General features: G+C 32.4%; 1 protein-coding gene across 3 annotated transcripts in view; it reads left to right on the top strand.

Annotated features, from left to right (window-relative positions):
- MEIKIN (meiotic kinetochore factor) overlaps nt 1-22,682 on the top strand; it is a 116,268-nt gene that overhangs the window by 36,451 nt on the left and 57,135 nt on the right. For all 3 annotated transcript variants that reach the window (XR_004232073.1, XM_031953091.1, XM_031953090.1), the window contains exons 8-10: nt 8,785-8,868; nt 11,264-11,389; nt 14,584-14,683. Coding sequence is in view for 2 of the 3 variants with exons in the window: in XM_031953091.1 (XP_031808951.1) it covers nt 8,785-8,868; nt 11,264-11,389; nt 14,584-14,683 (310 nt within the window). In the remaining variant the exon portion in view is untranslated. The remainder of the gene's footprint in view (nt 1-8,784; nt 8,869-11,263; nt 11,390-14,583; nt 14,684-22,682) is intronic.

The raw sequence follows: 22,682 nt of genomic DNA, 5'->3' as shown, positions 1-22,682 counted from the left end.
TCTTATACCTAATTCTCTTTCCTTTTCTGAGACTGGATTATATAAGATCTCTAAATTATTTTCTGTTAATGTGGGTATTTTATATTTTTGAAGGTGTTCTATTTTTGAAGTTTTGTTAGCGTATAATAATGTATATCAGATTCCAATTTTAAAAATATTTCTTCTAGTTTTTTTTTTTCTCGTTTATTGGATGTCTTATTGATTTGATTTTCTACCCTCTTTTAATCAGGTTGGTTGAAGGTTTTTCAAATTTAATTGATTTGTTCAAAAAGTAGCATTTAGTTTTATTTATCATTTACATGGATTCTTTTTTCTGGTTTATTTCTTCTCTATTTTTTAATTTTTTGGTACTTATTTTACACTTGTTTATAATTTCAAATTTTAAAAAATGCATATTCAATTCATTAATCTTTTTCTTTTCTCTTTTGCTTATGTATTTTTAGGGATACAATGTTGCCCCAGGACTGTTTTAGCTGCATCCCAGAAATTTTAGTTTCTTTTACATTAATATTGTTTCTGTAACTTGTTCTTTTAACCTAATAGTTATTTAGGACTTCACAGTTAAGTTCCGTTTGGATCTATATTTTTTTGTGTGTTGCCTGAATTGTTTACTATTTTTATTGCTTCATAAAAAAGGTTTACTCTTCCTGCCTTGGTTTCACATTTATTTGCAGTATCTCTGTGCCTTAATATATGGATAGTTTCATATAGTTCTGACAAAAACATAAATTCTATGTCCAATTCATTTAGAACACACCATAAATTTTTAGCTCTAATATCTATAGTAATTTGTAATGGAGAGAGGGATGTTAATAACTCTTAACATTATTTATTAGTCTACATCTGCTTGTGATTAAATAAATGTTTTTTTTTTCTTTCTGAATGTAGATACCAAGCCATTTAGAGCATAAAAATTTAGTATTCACATTGATTTACTTACTTTTTGTGATTCTTTTCAGGACAACATAGTTTTCTTTTTAACCTCTTTTTGATGTTGTGAATTCTTTTTGTTTTAATAGCATGATTGCATCTTCTGCTTTTCTAAATTCACCTGATACATAGTAAATTTTGTTGAACCACTTATTTTTATCCTGTGATTTGTCTTTGTTTCTAAAGTGTGCTTGTAAGAAACATCATTGGGGGTTTGTTTTCTTATCTAATCTATCACTCTTTCCCTCTTTATTAGATTATTTAATCCATTTGTATTTAAATTTATGGAAGTTCATTACATATTTTCCTCCATTTGTCTCATTTTTTTCAAAATTAAGATTTTTCTTTCATCCTCTTTAAAAATAATACTTCATCTCCTCAATTACTTTAACTTAGTTTACTATAATTATACCTTTTCCCACTGACTCTCTTCTTACCCTTAAGTCCTTTCTTCTCCTATTTGTTATTGGTTTTGGAGTTTTGCTGAAATTTTTTTTGTTTGTTTTTATCTAGTTATCTAATTCTTCCTTTTTTTCTTTCAAGTAAGTAGTAAAGTAAAATTTCCTTCTTTGTCTTCCCCTTCAAGTTGTTTTGTTAAATTTTTAATTCCATTTTTGTACCTTTTTCTTAAAAAAAGTTTCCCCCCATTCTCTTCATTATTTATCTTCCCTTTCTGTCTATTCTAGACTTATTTGATTCATCCTCCTTGTACCTTTTTATTCCTTCATTAGTCTGTGTATTTCTTGTGTAATTTCCAATTTCCTATTTTGAGTTTCATCTCTTAAACAGTTTCTATCTTACTGCCTTATAGATCTTGTGCCTGTTCCCCTGTTTCTGTTGTGTTTCATGTTTCTAAATACTAATTCTTGCAGGTGACAGAGAGAGTAGAAGTATGGTCTTATGGTAGTATGTGTCCCCAGTGGCAGTTTATTACCACCTCCTTCATCATGAAACCTACTCTTTAAATACATCCACTCCCACTCTTTTGGTTTTCACTTAATCCCAATATCTCTGAATTACTTTATCCTTAGACTCTGTCTCTTCAAGAACCAAATCTCTGAAGAGCAAACCCATTTTAAGGTTTCCATCTCCCATTATAAAATATATTTTTCTACTTATTGGAGCTTTCTTTACTGTGTCCCCCTGCTACCACTAATCCAGATTTCCTTTTTTTCCTTTCCCCCTATTTCAATTCCAACCTTTGAATCCCACCAGTTCTTTTGAAATCCCTCTTCCTGAGAAAATAAAGAATTCTATTGCAAGCCCAGTAGTGACAGATGAGGTAGAAAGGTGCTGGGTAACTGAAGTAGGAATTTTGAATTAGTCTTCTTGGCCATTAGTTCATTGTGTTGTTCCCTTCTTAAGGTTCTCTGTTTATTAGACCATGGGGACAGTTAAAATTTCTGTGTCTTTCTCATAATTTCTCATAAATAATTTGAAAGATTTGAGATGTCTTAAGGATTAGAGAAAGTGTTTAGTCTCTATTTTCTTGATCATGTCACCTTAAAATTTATCTTAACAATGCAGTGTAGTTTTTCTTTATTTCAATTTTTAGAATTTCTACTTTTGGTTTTGATTGGAGGGGCTTTTTATTTGTTGCTTTTCTAGTTTTTTGGAGGGTGTTTGTTTTTAATTGTGTCTCCTATTAATTGATTTCTTTTTTCTTTTGTTAATTGAAGCATTTATAAAAGTAAGGAGTGCACTTTTCCTTTGCTTTAAATCTCAACTTGGTACTTACTAAGAATGAAATAGAACATTCTCAAAAGCAGAGTCTTAAAGTATTTCTTGGTTTTTAGGTAAAAGCAGCAATAGTTCAAATAGTTCTATTCAAATAGAATGTCAATAGACATGCATTAATCTGTATATAATGCTATAATCACTTCATAATGTCAATTTACACCTTCTGAGCTGATGTCCTTGCTTCATAATTTATAGGAAAAGTGAGGCCATACACCAAAAGTTCTTTCTTTTCTCCTCCTTATATCACATCAGTCAGACATCTTTTCCCCACTAACTCTTCCTTTATCCCTCTCTGAAATTAAGTTAGTCTTTCTCCTTTTTAAGACAAGACTTTCTGCATAATTCAACTTATCCCTTCTTGTCTTCACTAGTAGATTGCTACAACTATTATTCCCACTGTCTAATCTTCAAATTTTCCTTGTTTACTATATGTATCTTCATTTCTTCACAAAGCACACCCATATCTTCCCATTGTTTACCATACCTGCTTACATCTTGTGTCTGTCTTCCTCTTCTAAGGTAAATTATTTGAAGTAGTCACATAACTAGTTGCCTTTATAATTCTTTTCTGTAAAAATGTCTTCCTTGTTACCTGTGGTGTTCTCTTCTTTATAAAGTTCTCTCTGGGAGCAGGTTTCTCGGGGAGGTTTTCTGGAGGGAGCCTTAGTTTCAGTTAAAAGTAATAATCACTTCAAATACAGCCAGCTGATAAAATCCAAACGTTTATTTCTTATCTCTTTCCAAGTCCGGTTCATTTTCTTAAAGGCCTCTCTCTCTCTCCTTGGTTCCAAGAGCTCTTGCAGCTTTGAATTTTGCTTCTGCCTCTGCTTTCTTCAGCCTCCAAGCAGGATCAAGGTGAAAGTTGGAATGAATCTGTCTTGCCTCTGAGAGTGGGCTTGTGGGCTTCTGTATCTCCCAGAGTACTTCTGTCTGTCTGTCCCAGAGTGCTCCTCTCCGACTCCTGGCAATGTTCTGAACTAACTAACTGACTGAGCCTCGGTCAGCTTCTTATATATGATCTCTTAAAGGTTGACTCCTCCTCTGAGGGAAGGATTAAGGGAGGTGTGAATTCACAAAATTACAAAGTTAACTTTGTGAATCTCCCATACTTGTGAACTCCAATGAGTACTGAAATACATTAGCGAGTTAGAGAATCTGCTAAGTATCATGCTAAATTAGGCAACTGACATCACTTTGTAAGGATTTGCTCCAGAACCAATAAGCATTGTATCTATTCCATTGAGTTAACAATAGGATTCCAACATCTCCCTTGAATATATTCACCTTGTTTCAAGTTCTGGCTCAGAACAGTTACCTATTTCCTTTAACTACACTGATTTTGTGCATGCAAAAACATTTTCATTTTACATAATCAAACCATTTTTTATTCTGTGGTTCTCTTTAAGCCTTGTTTGGTCGTGATCTTCCCCCCAAACACACCTCTACATAGTTTTTAAAAGTGTTTTTTCCTTTGTTTCTTAAATTTGTTTACAATGTGATCTTTTATATCTAAATCATATATTCATTTGGAGCTTACTGTGGTATATATGATATGAAATATTGGTCTAAATCTTCTGCCATATAATTTCCCCACAACTTTGGCTGATTCATTTAGTGCCACTATATTGGAATTTCTTCTAAGCCTTAGGTATCTAGGCTGTTACATTGATCAGCTTTCCTGTTTTTTAACCAGATCAAATAGTTTTTAATGATAGCTTTTTTTTTTTTTTTTTAGAGTAGTTTGAGATCTGCTTAGGTCTTCTTCCTTTCCCCTATTTTTCATTATTTCTCTCGAAACTCTTGATATTATATTCCTATAGATGCAATTCATTATTTCTAAAAAAACCAAGGTCAAAACAAGGATGTCTTATTACTAAAATCAAATGAAAAACAATGGAAAAAGTATAACATATTGCTTATTATGGCCATTTGGAACACTCTAAGGAATCAACTAAATGAATCAATTCCTAATTTCAGTAAAGTTTTAAAATACAAAATAAATCTGCACAGATCATCTGCATTTCTACATATTACCAACAAAAACCAGCAGAAAGGGATAAAAAGAGAAATTCTGTTCAAAATTATATGAATGTAATTATCAAATATTCTTTACAGAAATAAAGATAGCTCTAAATAATAGAGAAATTAATTATCTATAGGTATCCATGCCAATCTAATAAAAATGACAGGACTGCCTTAATCATTTTACTTATTCATTGCCACACAAATGAAACACTGCCAATAGATACATTCATCTACCTCATGATTGTTTCTCTAATTTGCATTATTGGATGATGGTAAATGAAGATGTTTTACTTTTTAAACTTTTTTAAAAATTTATTTGTTGAACTAAATACAAAATAAAAAATTAGAAAATAAGAAAGGGAAAATAAAAAAAAAAACAAACATTGTCATGTGCCTAGTAGAATATCAGGATTCAAAATGTATAACAATAAAATTTCCATTTTAAGAAAGCATATATAATAATAAAGAAAATTATATTCATGAATATCCATCCTTTCTTTGTCTCCTTGTAGGTTATTCTTTTGTTCTCTGCTAAGTATTTTTTACTTTATTCTTTCCACCTTTCATCCTTCCCAACTTCTTCCAAGCAGACTATAGTTAAGCACAGACACATACACACAGAGACACTCTCACATATGCATATATCTATATACACACATGCATATATATATCCCTTCCTTATCTTCTCCCTCCATCCTTTCCTTCCTTTTTTATTCCATTGCTATTCATCTAAACACTTTGTTCCATTCTTGTTATTCTATAAATCCTTTTATATATCACTTTATTTTTTATCCTTTGCCCATTAATCTGTACATCTTGTTCCACTGTCATAAAGCGATACATCCTTCTATATCCTTCCTTATCTGATTCCCTCCCCCCTTATTTCTTTATAGATTTTGGAGGGTGCTATTTATATAACCCATTCTTGATGTGAATAGATTTTCAGAATCCTAAGCCCTTCTATCCCGTCTAATGGCTCTACATGGGATCTTCTTCTGCATCTCATTTGTGTCTTTTTTTTGTTTTTATTTTGTTTTTAATTTTTAATAATAGCTTTTTATTTTCAAAATACATGCAAGGATAGTTTTCAACATACCCCCCCTTGAAAAATATTGTATTCTGGGGCAGCTAGGTGGTGCAGTGAATAGAGGACTAGCCCTGAAGTCCGAAGAGCCTGAGTTCAAATCTTACCTCAGACACTTAATACATCCTAGCTGTGTGACCCTGGGCAAGTCACTTGACCCCAATCACCTCAGGGGAAAAAAAAAACAAAAAACCTTGTATTCTAAATTTTCTCCTTCCCTTTCTCCCAGCCCCAAGATAGCAAGTAATCCAATATAGGTTAAACATGTCTGTACCTCATTTGTATAAACACAAATAATATTTTTACCTCTTCCTAAACAGTATTGTTTTATTAGAATCAGATCAAACTCATCTCTTCCCTCTGCCTCTCAAATCAAATCTTTCTTTTGAACTAGTCAATTACTGTCAGTCTTAAATATATGGGATGCAATTCCATGCATAATACATAAAACAATTTGTCTGGGTTGAGTTCCTTGAAATTAATCTTTGATATTGATTCTTATATGTTAAATTTTTTATTACATTTGGGTTGGTTGAGACAAACTCATGAAAATCTGCAAGTCCATTTTTAAAATTCAATATAAGGAATAATTTTGCTGGATATGATATTTCTGGCCATAAGCCTGCTTCTTTTGACTGCTGGTCAAGGATCTGTGCTCTTGCATTGTGGCTGCTGATAAGTCCTGTAATTCTAATTGTAGCTCCAGCATGTTTGAATTGTTTGTTGTTGTTGTTGTTTCTTGCAAAATTTTCTCTTTGATCTAGAGGTTCAGAATTTAGCAATAATATTCCTATGTGTTTTTCATAAAGGATCTCTTTGAGGTGGTGAGCAGTGGATTTTTTTTCCATTTCTACTTTCCCCTCATGTTCTACCATTCCAGGACAATTTTCATTGATTATTTCTTGCATTATTTTGCTAAGGTTCTTTTTTTGATCACAGTTTTCAAGTAGTCCAATTATTATTCTTTTTCTTCTTGATCTGTTCTCCACATTTGTTGTTTTTCTCATGTTTCATATTCTATTTTTCATTTTCATTTTAAATTTTGTATTTTGTTTTTTATTTCTTGGTCTCTTTTGTATAGATTCACTGGCTTTCTCTTGCCCGATTCTAATTTTTGAAGAATCTTGTTTTTCTAGGACAGTTTTTATTTTTTATTTTTTTCTCAATATCTCTCATTTGATTTCTAAAGTCTTTTCTGAGATTTTCCTATAAATTCTTTCTGGAAAGGTAGCCATGTAACATTCTCTTTGGTATAGAAGAGGCTTTCTTTACTTCACTATCTTTCTCTGAAGATGAATCCCAGTTTTTCCTATTGCCATAGTAAATTTCTATGGGTTCTTTCTTCTTTGTTCACTTTTTTAAAAAATAAAAACTATTAGTGTGAACATTTCTAATCTTGGTTTGGGAGAAACAATACCTCTAAATTTCAATTCAGCTCTTCGCTTTGACCTGAACCCCAAATCAAAAGTTCTACCCTCCTACAAGTGCTCATAATGTCCCTGCCCCACTGCTTCTACACTCATCAGATATGCTGGCTCTCTGTAGCACAACTGGGCCTGGTGTTCCCAATCAGTAGAGATTGTCTCTGTCTTTCCAGATTCTTGATTCCCTATACTATATAGGAGGTAAAAGTTTCTGTGCTTCACCAAACCCAGCTAGCCTGAAGGTTTCCCACTTGCTCTTTCTATGGAACTAACCTGCAGGTGTTTATACTTCATATTAATTAATTCCTATCCTGGAATCTTTCTTTGGTCTTCATGGATTACCTAAGAAAAACTCCTGTTCTGTCCCAAGTTGTCTTTATTTTTTACCAGGCCGTGTTCACTCTGAGGTACAAATTTGTTCTGTTTCTGGGGTAAATCTTGAGAACTTGAAATTTCCCAGAATCCTCTCCTCATTTTTTTTTACTTTAAAATATCATAAAATAAATTTATTTAAAGAAAAATATTTTAGCCTCATTTAATTATAGATTTTAAATTATTGAGACATAGGAACTCATCAGTTAGGAAATGATTTCTGAACTGTTTGCGTAGAAAAATAGGAGTAATAAAAATCAACAGATTATTAAATTATAACATAGAACAAAGTACTTGAACAGAAATTGCCAAAATGCTATTATTTAATAATCAAAAGTCTTATCACTTTTCCTCTCAAACCAACAAGGAATTTCAACCATATAGTGTCATGTGTCTGCTGTGCTGTATTATTTTCTTCAGGGTAATAAGTCTGACAACTCACAGCAAAAATAAGTTATTTCATCAACTTAATTAATTGACCTAAAAAAGGTCACAGAGTCTTAGATGATTTTTGCTCTATTTTTATACTTATAAACTCAAGAGATTTGTTTTTATTGTTGGTGTTAAAATATTTTTCTCTGAAATTCAGTTACAAGGACAAAAGAGTGAAAAGAGAGAAGGGCAAGGAGCAGAACAGAGAGAATTTATTAAGTCTATACTAAGTGTTAGCCCTAAGGATACACATTTAAAATACATACACACACACACACATATATATATATATATATGTGTGTGTGTGTGTGTGTGTATGTATGTATACAGAGAGAGAGAGTGTGTGTGTCCCTGTTGTCAAGGAATTTACATTCTGATTGAAGAGGGTTTATTAAGGAGAAGAAAAGTTTGATAAAGGGTACTTGCATAAGGGGGTAAAGTAGCTAAAAAACTAAGCATTGTGAAGAATAAATGAGCTAATAATGAAGGAAATGAGAATGAGATACTTTGAGAAATGAATTTATTTATCAGGAAAGTATGTCTCAGGATAGAGGAGGTAGAACTCAGAGAGAAAGTAAACTGGGAATGAAACAAGTATAGACCCTGGGTCACATGGAGACCTCCTCATCAATCAGAAGAAGAGCCTTGGGATGGGTTCTTTTTTATATATTTACACACAAAATACAGTTATTTTTATATATATATATCTATGTCTGTCTATGTATGTAAACATAATGTGTGTGTTGGTATGTTTTCTTTTTTTGTTTTTACTTATAGCAAACAAACTTCTGTGTCCCTGTTGGTAAGAAAAAGAGAGGATTTCTGACAAGCTCTCCATCATCAGATACAGGCAGTTTTGAGGTAAGTTTAAGATGTATCCATGCCATAATAATTTTAAAATTTTACCATATTTTGTAAATATATTCTAACCTGAATCATTTTCACATTAGATTATTTAAATAAGGTTCCTTCTCAACTTGAGAATGACATTCATATTATGCTCAAATGATAAGTTATAGACACTTTGAATAAAGAAAAAAAAAAGTAGGGTGCTTCTAGTTCCCTCAAAGTTCATAAACTTTGCTCTACTAGAAAGTGATTCTTTCTTTTGATTGGTATGTTTTTAATCCGAGATTTCAATAACAAGTAAATATAATTAGATAAATAACATTTAATTATTAGATATAGTGCTTGATGGAGCAAATGAATCAAATTGAATTTTACAGCAAAAGTTAAAAAGGAGTTTTCAACAACTCCTTATTCATTCTCAAAAAATAAAAGTCAGTCATCCAATGAATATTTATTAAATAGTATATGTTTGCTAGGCACTGTGCTAAGTACCTGACATGTAAAGAAAGGTTAAAAATAGAGGCCTTGCTCACAGTGGAAGTCATATTCTAATGAAAGATATAGCATACAGGTAATTATGTATATATAAGATGTATACATTCCAGCTATATTGTCTTTCAGGTGCTTCTATGGTCTGGCACTTAATGTACTAGCTCTTGTTGCCATGATGAGCTATGTTGCTGGTCCTTTAAGGTTTCTCTGGATTAGTGGGGAATATCATATTTACAAAACTCAAAAGATTTGATCAATTCCAAGATCTAATTCACATTCCCTTCCAACAATATGAATATGTAGTTGACGGTAGAATTTCACATTGTAAAATGCTAATTTATATTAAATTGAAGAAGGCATATTAGGTTAGGAATGACTGAAAAATATATTCATATTCCAATTTAATTCAATATATGTGGGAATACTATGCATGTTTATTTTCTGTTTCTCTGAAGGTGGATAACATCTTCATATATCCAAATCTTTCCATATTTTTCTAAATCTACTTCAGCTTATCCTTGATATGCATTCAGCCAAATTCCCAATTATAAATTTCAAAAAGAGGCATGACATTTTAGCAAGTCAAGCATATTTAACAAACTAAAACATTTAAGAGAAACTAGATGGGAAAAGGCATGTAATTAAATGAAACAAATTGCAGTAAAACCAGCAATCTAGAGCACTCAAGGGATATGTTATTTTAGATAGGAGAGTGTTCCAAATGGCCAAAGATTTGTTCTTTGAAATGATAGATCTTGTTTTTAAACCATTTTTGATGGATATCTTCCTTAAATATATTCATTCTGTGCTTTTAAGTGCTTTTATTCATGACCATCCTTAGGAACATTCATTCTTATACTATATTATGACACTACAATGATGTCCTCAAAACTTAAGACTGTTATCATCTTTAAATTGTGTAATTGTATTTCCCTCCTTTTGTTTCCTGGTTGTCATTTTTTGCTCTTGTTAACATTTTTGCCTTTAGGACCTTATTATGTAACCATGAATATCCTTCCAGTTTTCTGCATCTAATCTATTTTGGCTTCAGAAACTAAATAATTACATATAAAGTAACAATTGATAGACTCTGAGTGTTTTCTTATGATGAAAGCAATCTGTCAATCACTTATCTGTTTCATGTCAAGTATTCTACTAGGTACTAGGAATATAAATTTTAAAACCATATTTTTACATAAATGGTTTTTGCTTTCTAAGTACTTATATTCTGTCAATAGAAACAGCATGTACACATGTAAGTAAATACAAAATAATTTTAAGAGGACACAGGTACTTATAGATGAGCAGATTCAGAAAGGAGGTCATATTTAAACTGAGCTGGAATTCTGTAAGGCAGAAGATGAAATGTCATTTCCAAGAAACAGAACAAATTGGCTAGAAAGTAGAGCCTTGAAGGGAAGTCACATGTAGCAATCCTAGAAAAGTGAGCTGAGAAGAGCTTTTCTAAAGACAAAAGTTAATATATTTCCTGGAGGCAATTAGGAGCCATTGGAGTCTATTGGCCAGGAAGAGGAGTGACATAATCATGATAGAGGAAGAGAGAAGTTTGAAAAAGGGAAAAATATATTATGAGGTTATTGCAATAGTGTAAGAGATTTGTGATCATGGCCTGAATTAGAGTAATGTTGGAAATATATTAACTTCAGTTCATCTAATTTGTGTCTTATATTTCATAGTTCTAACATGTCTACTTTGGTTTACTTACTGGTTATTTGGAACCTCATATATTGATATGGTCATCAGATAGATAAAGCGTTATAATGTACAGAAGAAACATGTTAGAAATATAATAAAGAAATTAATTAAAATATTCTTATAATTAAAATTAACAGCTTTTTTGGTGTTATTTTCTTTTCTTTTTTTTTTTTTGGTGTTACTTTTCGATGAAATATAGATTAATTTGTCCCCTGTACAAAAATTATCTTCAGAAGGAGAATTAAATCCAAATACAAGTAATTATGTATATTCAGATGAAATTGTTCCTGCATCAAGTTTAGAAGAAGAAAAAGATTCTTGGGAGGTAATCTTTTTATCTTTTTCCTCAACCCAGGCTTTATATAACTTTAAATATATTAGTAACTATCCAATATTCAGTCATTCCTTTATTCATTCAACTACCATACGAATTAATGACTCTGAGGACATGAGTAGCTCAGGGGAGGAAAAGACCATTGGGGTCCAGGAAAAGCTTCAAGGACAACTTGAGCCAAGCCTTAGAAGATTTCGTATTTTGTTACGCTAAGAGGACAGATAAACTATTTCATTTATGGGTTCTGTTTCTCACTCACTGAAATAAATGAGTGGGACCAGATGGTTTATAAGGATTTTTTGAATTTTGATCTATCATTTTATCATTAACTTATTAAGCTGTCTATGAGCTGAGAAATTTAATTAGTACTTTTCAGGAAAAAATAGAAGATTCCATCAGTAGTTTATTTTTTATGAGAAAATATGAGCCAGTGAAATGAACTATCATTTATGACTGAGGAAAGAATTTTAAGCAATTTATTCCTTTTATTCCTGCATCTCACTAATTCCTCATATATAAAATACTTGCTATGTAGAAGACGTTGTGCTACATAATTCAAAATTTTATTATGGTAGTGACTTTGTGATGTCATCGATATGAATATTCCCTTTATCAGTTCAGCTTGTAACTTATCCTTTCATCCTGAACAATTTTCTTCTGTATTTAGTGGGGAGTGAGAGTGACATTGCCCATCTGTTGTAGAATGAATAAACAAAGCATAAGAAACATATATCTTAGAATACCACAGTGCTTTAAGAAATGATGAAGAGGACCAATTCACAGAAAAAATGGATAGAGTGAAGTGGGGTAAAACAGAAGAATTATATTTTTAATTTGTATTTATATTATATATGTGTGTACATATATATATATATATGTACATATATATATAAAATGCCATAGAAAAAAGTTTGAGAAGCAATCACAATTCCTGAGGATCAGTGTTGGAGCATGTTACCCACCTCTGACAGAAAGGTGAGGGCCTTAGGGTGCAAAGATCTAAATTTTGAGACATGACCAATTTGAAAGTTTATCTTGCTTGAATACATAGTTTTGTGGACAGGGGGGAGATGGGAGAAAAAGAAAATTTATTTTTATATGTTGAAAAATAAAATTATTAAAATTACTTTGGCAGCTTTGTTCAGTGTGGATTAGGTTGGAAAAACACTTGAGCCAAAGGAATATAAGGGGCTCTTGCTATAATCCAATTAAGAAATGAAGAAAGCCTGAAATAAGTTAATGGTTTGGGAATAGAGAAACAGGGTAAATGTCAAAAAAAAAAAAATTTTGTGGTAACACAACCAGATTTGGATCCTGATTTGATTTAAGATTTGGACACTGATTTGATTTGTGTGGCAAATGAGAATGAGGAATTAGAGATGATGCAACTAGAAGGATAGAGTTACCATCCATAGAAATAGGGAAGTTATAAAGAAGATTGGGTTACAATAATATAATGCTATTTGAGATATAAATTCTAAGCCATCCGGAATTACAGATCTTGAGATACTGACTCTGTCTCCCCCAAGACAAAAAGGGTTTTGAGACTTGAGATTTACTCTATAATTATTCTCTCAGAAGTGCTTTCTGCACTTGCTACATTGCTGATCAAAGTGACAAGGCAGGGGTAGGTTCATAGGGTTAGAAATTTTCCCAAGGACACCTATGCAGCTGCTGCTCTGGTGTCCAGACAGTGATTAGGATACAATGATTCTAAGTAGGAGACACCTGGCACAGAAAGAGCGAGCTTGGGAGCATGTACAATAAAGGGCAAAGTAAAGTATTGAAGGATAAGGATAGGTATTGTTTTTTGTTTTGTTTTGTTTTGTTTTTGCTGAGGCAATTGGGATTAAGTGACTTGCCCAGGGTCATACAGCTAGGAAGTGTTAAGTGTCTGAGACCACATTTGAACTCAAGTTCTCCTGACTTCAGGGCTGGAGCTCTATCCATTAAGCCACCTAGCTGTCCTTGGTAGATATTGTTTTGTTGCAGAAACTCCATGATCATTGTGGGGAAGGGTTATACTGCTTAATCTCACATACCTTGGCACCAGGCCACGGCCCCCAACTTTGTAGATCACTGGTATATTGGAGTAAAATTTTTTAAAAATGACTTTGATAATTATTACTTGTGTTTTTATCACTAGAGACCTTGCTTAAAAGTAGGCAAAATGGGTGATGGTCATCCATATCCCTTTCTACACTTTTCTACTATTTAGTAGCAATCAGTGTTCCTGCGATAACCCTTGGTTATCGAGAATTCTTCTTTTTTTTTTTTACATAATCTTCCATATTGTCATTTAAGAGTCAAGATACTTTAAATTTACCTTCCATATTACTTCTGAACAGAACTATCATTCCTTCTATTGGTGATTTCCTTTAGTAAGGGAGAAGATTGGCAATTTAGACTAATATAGGAATAATGGATGCATACTTATATTTTGAAAGCAGCTTTTAATACAAGTAGATTTCCATTTGATAAACTATATCCGAGACTTCATTCTGGTCACAAAGGACCTTCCTTAATGGCACCTGAATGGAGTATAAAAAAGGTTAGATTTAGTAAAGAAAATCATGGGTTTAAATCCTGTTTCACTCTTGACTCAGGGACACTGGACTTTTCTGAGCCTCAATTTTCTCCTTTGCAGATTCTTAAATGATAACATTTGTGCTTCTTTGCTTTATGAACTTGCATGTTAAATTATATAATTCATGCATACTCTTATGTAAACTTTAAAGACTATAGAAAGCAGCTGTTCTTTATGAATACTATTATCCTTTTCTCTCATCATTCCCATCTCTGACACATACATGCGCAGTCAGATTAGAACCTTGGCCTCCTAGGCCTGAAGAGTTATGACTCTTAAGTGTAGAGATTCTCTGGGACCTATAACTTAATATTCAAGGGATTATTTTCCTCAAATATGCAGCTGCCTGATGAAATGAACAGAGAATGGAGATCAAAATTGTCCAGCATTTGATTCTAAGGAGACTTATTTATGTTGTAACCACATTAAAACATTCATTTTCTCTAATTTCTTCATATGCAAACTGTGACTTGGGAAGAATATTTATTTTGCAACAGAACTTAAGCAATTTAAAAGAAATAAAGCATTTGGGTAAACCATAGGTAATTTTTTTTCCTTTTTCTGAGGTAAATGATATGTATTTTTTTTCCTTTTTCAGTCTCAAAGTATTGCATCTGAAATGTGCTGTATTATTAAATCATCACCAGGAAATGAATGTGGAAAGATATTATGTTGCTGTTCTAAAAGAGTGTCTAAAGGTAATATAATCAAGGTAGAATGCCCTTTCAAAATGATATAATGTTTTCCATTTCTTCCTATTAAAATATCATCTACTTCATTGGCCATGTGTCAGTATGAAACAACTATGTTCATAGCATTCTCCTATGCTTTTGGAGAAGCACTGGAGAAGCAATGATCTAAATTTTTCGTGGACCTTACATCCTAAATGGACACATGTTGCAAACACAAATAACTAAAATATAGAATAACTTATGATCAAAAAAAAATGTAGTATTCAAGCCAAGGAGAGAATTATCATTTCTGATAAAAGGAAGGAGGCATCGTGTGTGTGTGTGTGTGTGTGTGTGTGTGTGTGTGTGTGTGTATGTGTGTGTGAATGAGTAGTGCGGGGGACCATTTGGCAAATCTTAGAGGAGGTGACTTTTGACCTAGTTTTTGAAAGTTGGGTTTCACTTTAGTAGTTAAGGATGAAAGGCAAAAATACCACATGTGTAAGAAATGCTATGAGCAAATTTGGAAGAGGCAGAGTATGACATATTCAGGAGTTCTGACTGAAGTATATTGTGTTATTCTCATCATCATTTGAGCAACGCTATCCCCATAGCACTACATTGAACCAGTTGGTGAAGGCCATTAGAGTGCCTTATTACTAAAATTAATGTCAGTGAGATAGTTTCTGGATAAAAAAAGGGCCCTTCCATTGGGCCAGAATTGGTGGTTTTTATATTCAAAAAACTATGTTATTTACAATCATAGACAAATTATTCCTTTTGAAAATCATTATACTGTGTTAGTTATAGGTCAAGAAGGCAAAAATAAATAAAAATAAATTTAAATGCAAATGGCAGTCCAGCAACTGTGTTAAGAAGATTTTAGTGTGTGTTTTAATGCATCGCTTTTGGAGGTTCTCGGAGGAAAGAATACTAGCAATGAATCTGAGCTGTCATGATTAAAATTGGGGGAAATATTCTCAAATTATATGCAAACTGGAAGTTTATGAAACTTAACATGTTTCTGTTTGACATATTACTTCTGAGGATGATAAATTAGTATATTTATTCCCAAAAGGAATAAGTGAATGTTTGTCTCTTACAAATAAATAATTATATTTTATTATATTTACTGTCATATATTTAGATGTTATTTTACATATTTTTATCATCAACTATTTCTAAATTACTTCAAATAGTGATGGTATTCTTTTATTCACAAACCCTATGCATGGGTAATTTTTCCAACACTGACCTCTGCATAACCCCCTGCTGCAAATTTTCCACTTCTTCCCACCATCCCCTCCCAGTGGCAAGCAGTCCAATACATGCCAAAAATGCCAAAATACATGCCACATCCAATATGTATATACATATTCACACAGCCATCTGATGGCACAAGAAAAAATAAGATCAATAAGCAAGAAAAAGAAACAAAATATGCAAGCAAATAGTAATAGAGAGAGTGAGAATGCTACACTGTGTTCCATCCTCTGTTCCCATGGTTCTCTCTCTCATCTCTGCACATGGTTCTCTTCATCACTGCACAAGTGGAACTGGTCCAAATCATCTCAATGTTGAAGAGAGCCACGTCTGTCAGAATTGATCATCGTATAATCTTCTTGTTGCCATGTACAGTGATCTCTTGGTTCTCCTCATTTCACTTAGCATCAGTTCATGTAAGTCTCTCCAAGTCTCTCTGAAATCATCCTGCTGATCATTTGTTATAGAACAATAGTATTCCATAACATTCATATACCATAATTTATTCAGCCATTCTACAATTGATGGGCATCCACTCATCCAGTTTCTTTCCACTACAAAAAGGGATGCCACAAACATTTTTGTACATGTGGGTCCCTTTCCCTCCTTTAGGATCTCTTTGAGATATAATCCCAGTAGAAGCTTTGCTGGATCAAGGGGTATGCACAGTTTGATAACTTTTTGAGCATAGTTCCAAATTGTTCTCCAGAATGGTTGGAGCTATTCACAGTTCCAACAACAATGTATCAATGTCCCAGTTTTCCCACATCCCCTCCAACATTCATCATTATCTTTTCCTGTCATCTCGGCCAATCTGAGAGGTGTGTAGTGGTATCTCAGAGTTGTCTTAATTTGCATTTCTCTGATCAATAGTGATTTGGAGCATCTTTTCATGTGGCTACAAATAGTTTCAATTTTTCATTTGAAAATTTTTCATATCTTTTGACTATTTATCAATTGGAAAATGGCTTGAACTATTATAAATTTGAGTCAATTCTCTATATGTTTTACAAATGAGGCCTTTATCAGATTCTTTAAATGTAAAAAATATTTTCCCAGTTTATTGCTTCCCTTCTAATCTTGTCTGCATTAGTTTTGGTTGTTCAAAAACTTTTTAACTTAATATAATAAAAATTATCTATTTTATGATCAATAATGATCTCTAGTTCTTCTTTGGTCACAAATTTCTTCCTCCTCCACAAATCTGAGAGGTAAACTATCCTATGTTCTTCTAATTTGTTTATTGTATCATTCTTTATGTCTAGATCATTAACCCATTTCGACTTTATCTTGATATATGGTATTAGATGTGGATCTATGCCTACTTTCTGCCATACTAGTTTCCAATTTTCGCAGCAGTTTTTGTCAAATAGTGAATTATTATCCCAAAAGGTGGGGCTTTTTTGGTTTGTCAAATATTAGATTGTTATACTCATTGGCTATTTTGTTCTGTGAGCCTAACTTATTCCACTGATCAATTAGTCTATTTCTTAGCTAATACCAAATGGTTTTAATGACTGCTGCTTTATTATAATAATGTAGTTTTAGATTTGGTACAGCTAGGCCACCTACATTTGCTTTTCTCTTCATTAATTCCTTTGAAATTCTTGACCTTTTGTTCTTCCAGATGAATTGTGTTGTAATTTTTTCTAGTTCAGTAAAATAGTTTCTTGGGAGTTTGATTGGTATAGAACTAAATAAATAGATTAATTTAGGGATTATTGTCATCTTTATTATATTTGCTCGATCTATACAAAAGCACTTGATATTTTTCCAATTGCTTAGATCTGACTTTATTTGAAAGTGTTTTGTAGTTTTGCTTATATAGTTCCTGACTTTCCCTTGGCAAATGAATTCCCAAATAGTTTATATTATCGAAAGTTATTTTAAATGGAATTTCTCTTGTATCTCTTGCTGCTGGATTTTGTTAATGGTGTGTAAGAATGTTGATGATTTATGTGGTTTTATTTTGTATCCTGCAACTTTGCTAAAGTTGTGGATTATTTCTAATTAGCTTTTTAGTTGATTCTTTGGAGTTCTCTAAGTACACCATCATATCATCTGCAAAGACTGATAATTTGGTTTCCTCATTACCTACTCTAATTCCTTTCATCTCTTTTTCTTTTCTTATTGCCAAAGCTAGCATTTCTAATACAATATTGAATAGCAGTGGTGATAGTGGGCAACATTGTTTCATGGTTTTACTTTATCCCCATTACATATGATGCTTGCTGATGGTTTTAAATGAATGCTACTGACTATTTTAAGGAAAAGTCCATTTATTCCTATACTCGCTAGTATTTTCAATAGGAATCATGCTGGATTTTATCAAATGCTTTTTCTGCATCTATTGAGAGTCAATTATGTTTATAATTTTCCTAATATTGACCTAGCCCAGTACTCCTGGTATAAATTCTACTTGGTCGTAGTGTATTATCCTGGGGATAATTATCTATAATCTCTTGGCTAATATTTTGTTTAAGTTTTTTGCATCAATATTCATTAGGGAGATTGGTCTATAATTTTCGTTCTCTGTTTTCATCCTACCTGGTTTAGGCATCAGTACCATATCTGTATCATAAAAGGAGTTTGGTAGGAGTCCTTCATTCCTATTTTTTCAAATAGTTTATATAGTATTGGAGTTAATTCTTTAAATGTTTGGTAGAAGTCACATGTAAATCCATCTTGTCCTGGGGATTTTTTCTTAGGGAGTTAATTATAGCTTGTTCCATTTCTTTTTCTAAAATGGAACTATTTAAGTGATTTATTTCTTCTTCTGTTAATCTGGGCAATCTATATTTTTGTAGGTATTCCTCCACTTCACTTAGATTGTCAAATTTATTGACATAAAGTTGGGCAAAGTAACTCCTGATAATTGCTTTAGTTTCCTCTTCATTGGTGGATAGTTCTTTCTTTTCATTTTTAAAACTAACAATTTGATTTTCCTCTTTCCTTTTTCTAATCAAATTAAGTAAATAAAGGCTTATCTATTTTGTTGGTTTTTTTCATAAAACTAACTCTTAGTTTTATTTATTAATTCAGTAGTTTTGTTTTTAGTTTCAATTTTATTGAGCTCTCCTTTGATTTTTAGAATTTCAAGTTTGGTATTTCATTGGGGTGTTTTAATTTGTTTTATTTCTAGCTTTTTTAGTTGCAAGCCAACTTATAGATCTTTATTTTATGCAAGTAAGCCTTTAGAGATATAAAATTTCCTCTTATTACTGCTTTGGCTGCATCCCACAAATTTTGGTATGTTGTCTCAATATTGTCATTTTCTTGAATGAAATTATTGATTGTGTCTATGATTTGCTGTCTCACTCATTCATTCTTTTTTTTCTATTTTTTTATTATTATTATAGCTTTTTATTTACAAGATATATGCAGGGGTAATTTTTCAGCATTGCCAATTGCAAAACCTTTTGTTCCAATTTTTCTCCTCCTTCCCTCTCTCCCCTTCCTGAGATGTCAGGTTGACCAATACATGTTAATAAATATGTTAAAGTATATGTTAAATACAATATATGTATATGTCCATACAGTTATTTTGCTGTATAAAAAGAATCGGACTTTGAAATAGTGTACAATTAACCTGGGAAGGAAATCAAAAATGCAAGCGGACAAAAATACAGGGATTGGGAATTCTATGTAGTGGTTCACACTCATTTCCCAGAGTTTTTTGCTGGGTGTAGCTGGTTCAATTCATTACTGCTCTGTTGGAACTGATTTGGTTCATCTCATTGTTGAAGAGGGCCACGTCCATCAGAATTGATCATCATATAGTATTATTGTTGAATTATGTAATGATCTCTTGGTCCCGCTCATTTCACTCAGCATCAGTTCATTAAGTCTTTCCAGGCCTTTCTGAAATCATCCTGTTGGTCATTTCTTACAGGACAATAATATTCCATAACATTCACATACCACAATTTATTCAACCATTCTCCAATTGATGGGCATCCACTCAGTTTCCAGTTTCTGGCCACTACAAAGAAGGCTGCCACAAACATTCTTGCAGATACAGGTCCCTTTCCCTTCTTTAAGATCTCTTTGGGATATAAGTCCAGTAGTAACACTGCTGGATCAAAGGGTATGCCCAGTTTGATAACTTTTTGAGCATAGTTCCAAATCGCTCTCCAGAATGACTTGGATGTATTCACAATTCTACTAACAATGTATCAATGTCCCAGTTTTCCCACATCCCCTCCAACATTCCGCATTATTTTTCCCTGTCATTCTAGCCAATCTGACAGGTGTGTAGTGGCATCTCAGAGTTGTCTTAATTTGCATTTCTCTGATTAATAATGACTTAGAGCATCTTTACATATGGCTAGAAATAGTTTCAATTTCTTTGTCTGAGAATTGTCTGAAAATTGACCATTTATCAATTGGAAAATGGCTTGATTTCTTATAAATTAGAGTTAATTCTCTCTATTTTGGAAATGAGGCCTTTATCAGAACCTTTGACTGTAAAAATGTTTTCCCAGTTTATTGCTTCCCTTCTAATTTTGTCTGCATTAATTTTGTTTGGACAAAGGCTTTTTAATTTGATATAATCAAAATTTTCAATTTTGTGATCAATAATGATCTCTAGTTCTTCTTTGGTCATAGATTCCTTCCTCTTCCACAGGTCTGAGAGGTAAACTATCCTATATTCTTCTAATTTATTTATAATCTCATTCTTTATGCCTAGGTCATGAACCCATTTTGACCTTATCTTGGTGTATGGTGTTAAGTGTGGGTCAATGCCTAGTTTCTGCCATACTGATTTCCAATTTTCCCAGCAGTTTTTGTCAAACAATGAATTCTTATACCAAAAGCTGGGGTCTTTGGGTTTGTCAAACGCTAGATTATTAAAGTTATTGACTATTTTGTCCTTTGAGCCTAACCTATTCTACTGATCAACTCGTCTATTTCTTAGCCAATATCAAATGGTTTTGATAACCACTGCTTTATAATATAATTTTAGATCTAACACAGCTAGGCCACCTTCATTTGATTTTTTTTCACAAGTTCCCTTGAAATTCTTGACCTTTTGTTTTTCCATATGAACTATGTTTTTATTTTTTCTAGGTCATTAAAATAGTTTCTTGGGAGTCCGATTGGTATAGCGCTAAATAAATAGATTAGTTTAGGTAGTATTGTCATCTTTATCATATTTGCTCACTCTATCCAAGAGCATTTAATATTTTTCCAACTGGTTAGATCTGACTTTATGTGGAAAGTGTTTTGTAGTTTTGCTCATATAGTTCCTGATTTTCCCTTGGCAGATAGATTCCCAAATATTTTATACTATTGATAATTACTTTAAATGGAATTTCTCTTTGTAACTCTAACTGTTGGATTTTGTTAGTGATATATAAGAATGCTGATGACTTATGTGTTACCCATTCATTCTTTAGGATGAGATTATTTAGTTCCCATTTCTTTTTGGTCTATTTTCCCCTCACCCTTTATTGAATGTGATTTTTATTGCATCATGATCTTTAAAAAGTGCATTTAGTATTTCTGCCTTTCTGCATTTGATTTTGAGGTCTTTATGTGCAAATATATGGTCAATTTTTATATATGTTCCATGAATTGCCGAGAAGATAGTGTACTCCTTTTTTTCTCCGTTCAATTTTCTCTAAAGATTTATCATATCTAATTTTTCTAGTATTCTATTTACCTCTTTAACTTCTTTCTTATTTATTTTATGATTTGATTTATCTAGTTCTGAGAGAGCAAGTTTGAGATCTCCCACTATGATAGTTTTGATGTCTATTTCTTTTTGCAACTCTCTTAACTTCTTCTTTAGGAATTTAGATGCTACACCACTTGATGGATATATGTTTAATATTGATATTGCTTCATTATCTATGGTACCCTTTAGCAAGATATAATTTCACTCCTTTTCTCCTTTAATCAGATCAATTTTTGCTTTTGCTTAATCTGAGATGAGGATGGCTACCCCTGCTTTTTTTACTTCACCTGAAGCATAATAGATTCTACTCCAGATTTTTACCTTTTGTCTTTATGTATCACTCTGCTTTAAATGTGTTTCTTGTAAACACCATATTGTAGGATTCTGGCTTTTAATCCAGTCTGCTATCCATTTACGTTTTATGGGATAGTTCACTCCATTCACATTTACACTTAAAACTACTTATTCTCTATTTCCTGCCATCTTTATAAACCCCAAATTATACTTTTCTCTTTCCTTTTCCCCTTTCCCTCCTCCCCAGTGTTTAGTTATGAGCTCTACTTGCCTTAAGTAGTCCTCTTTCTTTAGAGACTCACCTTCTTTCTTATAACTTTCCCCTACTATTTCTCTTTTCCCTTCTATTTAGCCTATCCCCCGTTTCCCCTTTCCCCTCCCACTTTTCTATAAGATGAGAGATGTTTCTTGGTGAAACCAAATATATCTAATATTCTTTCTTTGGGCCAAATCTGATGAGAGTAAGATTCACACATTATTCATCACCCTCCTTTCTTTCCCTCAAGTATAATATTTTCTTTGCCTCTTCCTGAGATATAATTTCCCTCACTTTACCTCTACTTTCCCCCTTTTTTCTGTTACAATCCCCTTTCTATCTCTAGGTTCTTTTTTATATTATAACAGTAAAATCAGATTTTACATGTATTCTCAATGTATACCCATAACAGAAATACACTTCTCAAGAGTTTTTTTTTCTTTTTACCTTTTTGTGCATCTCTTGAGTTTTATATTTGGAGGTCAAATTTTTTGTTTAGCTCTGATCTTTTCATCAGAAATACATAGAGTTCA

The sequence above is a fragment of the Sarcophilus harrisii genome, chromosome 2, assembly GCF_902635505.1.
Source record: "Sarcophilus harrisii chromosome 2, mSarHar1.11, whole genome shotgun sequence".
Taxonomy (NCBI): domain Eukaryota; kingdom Metazoa; phylum Chordata; class Mammalia; order Dasyuromorphia; family Dasyuridae; genus Sarcophilus; species Sarcophilus harrisii.
The sequence above is the reverse complement of the archived record's forward strand: the minus strand, read 5'-3'. Positions and strand labels throughout refer to the sequence as shown.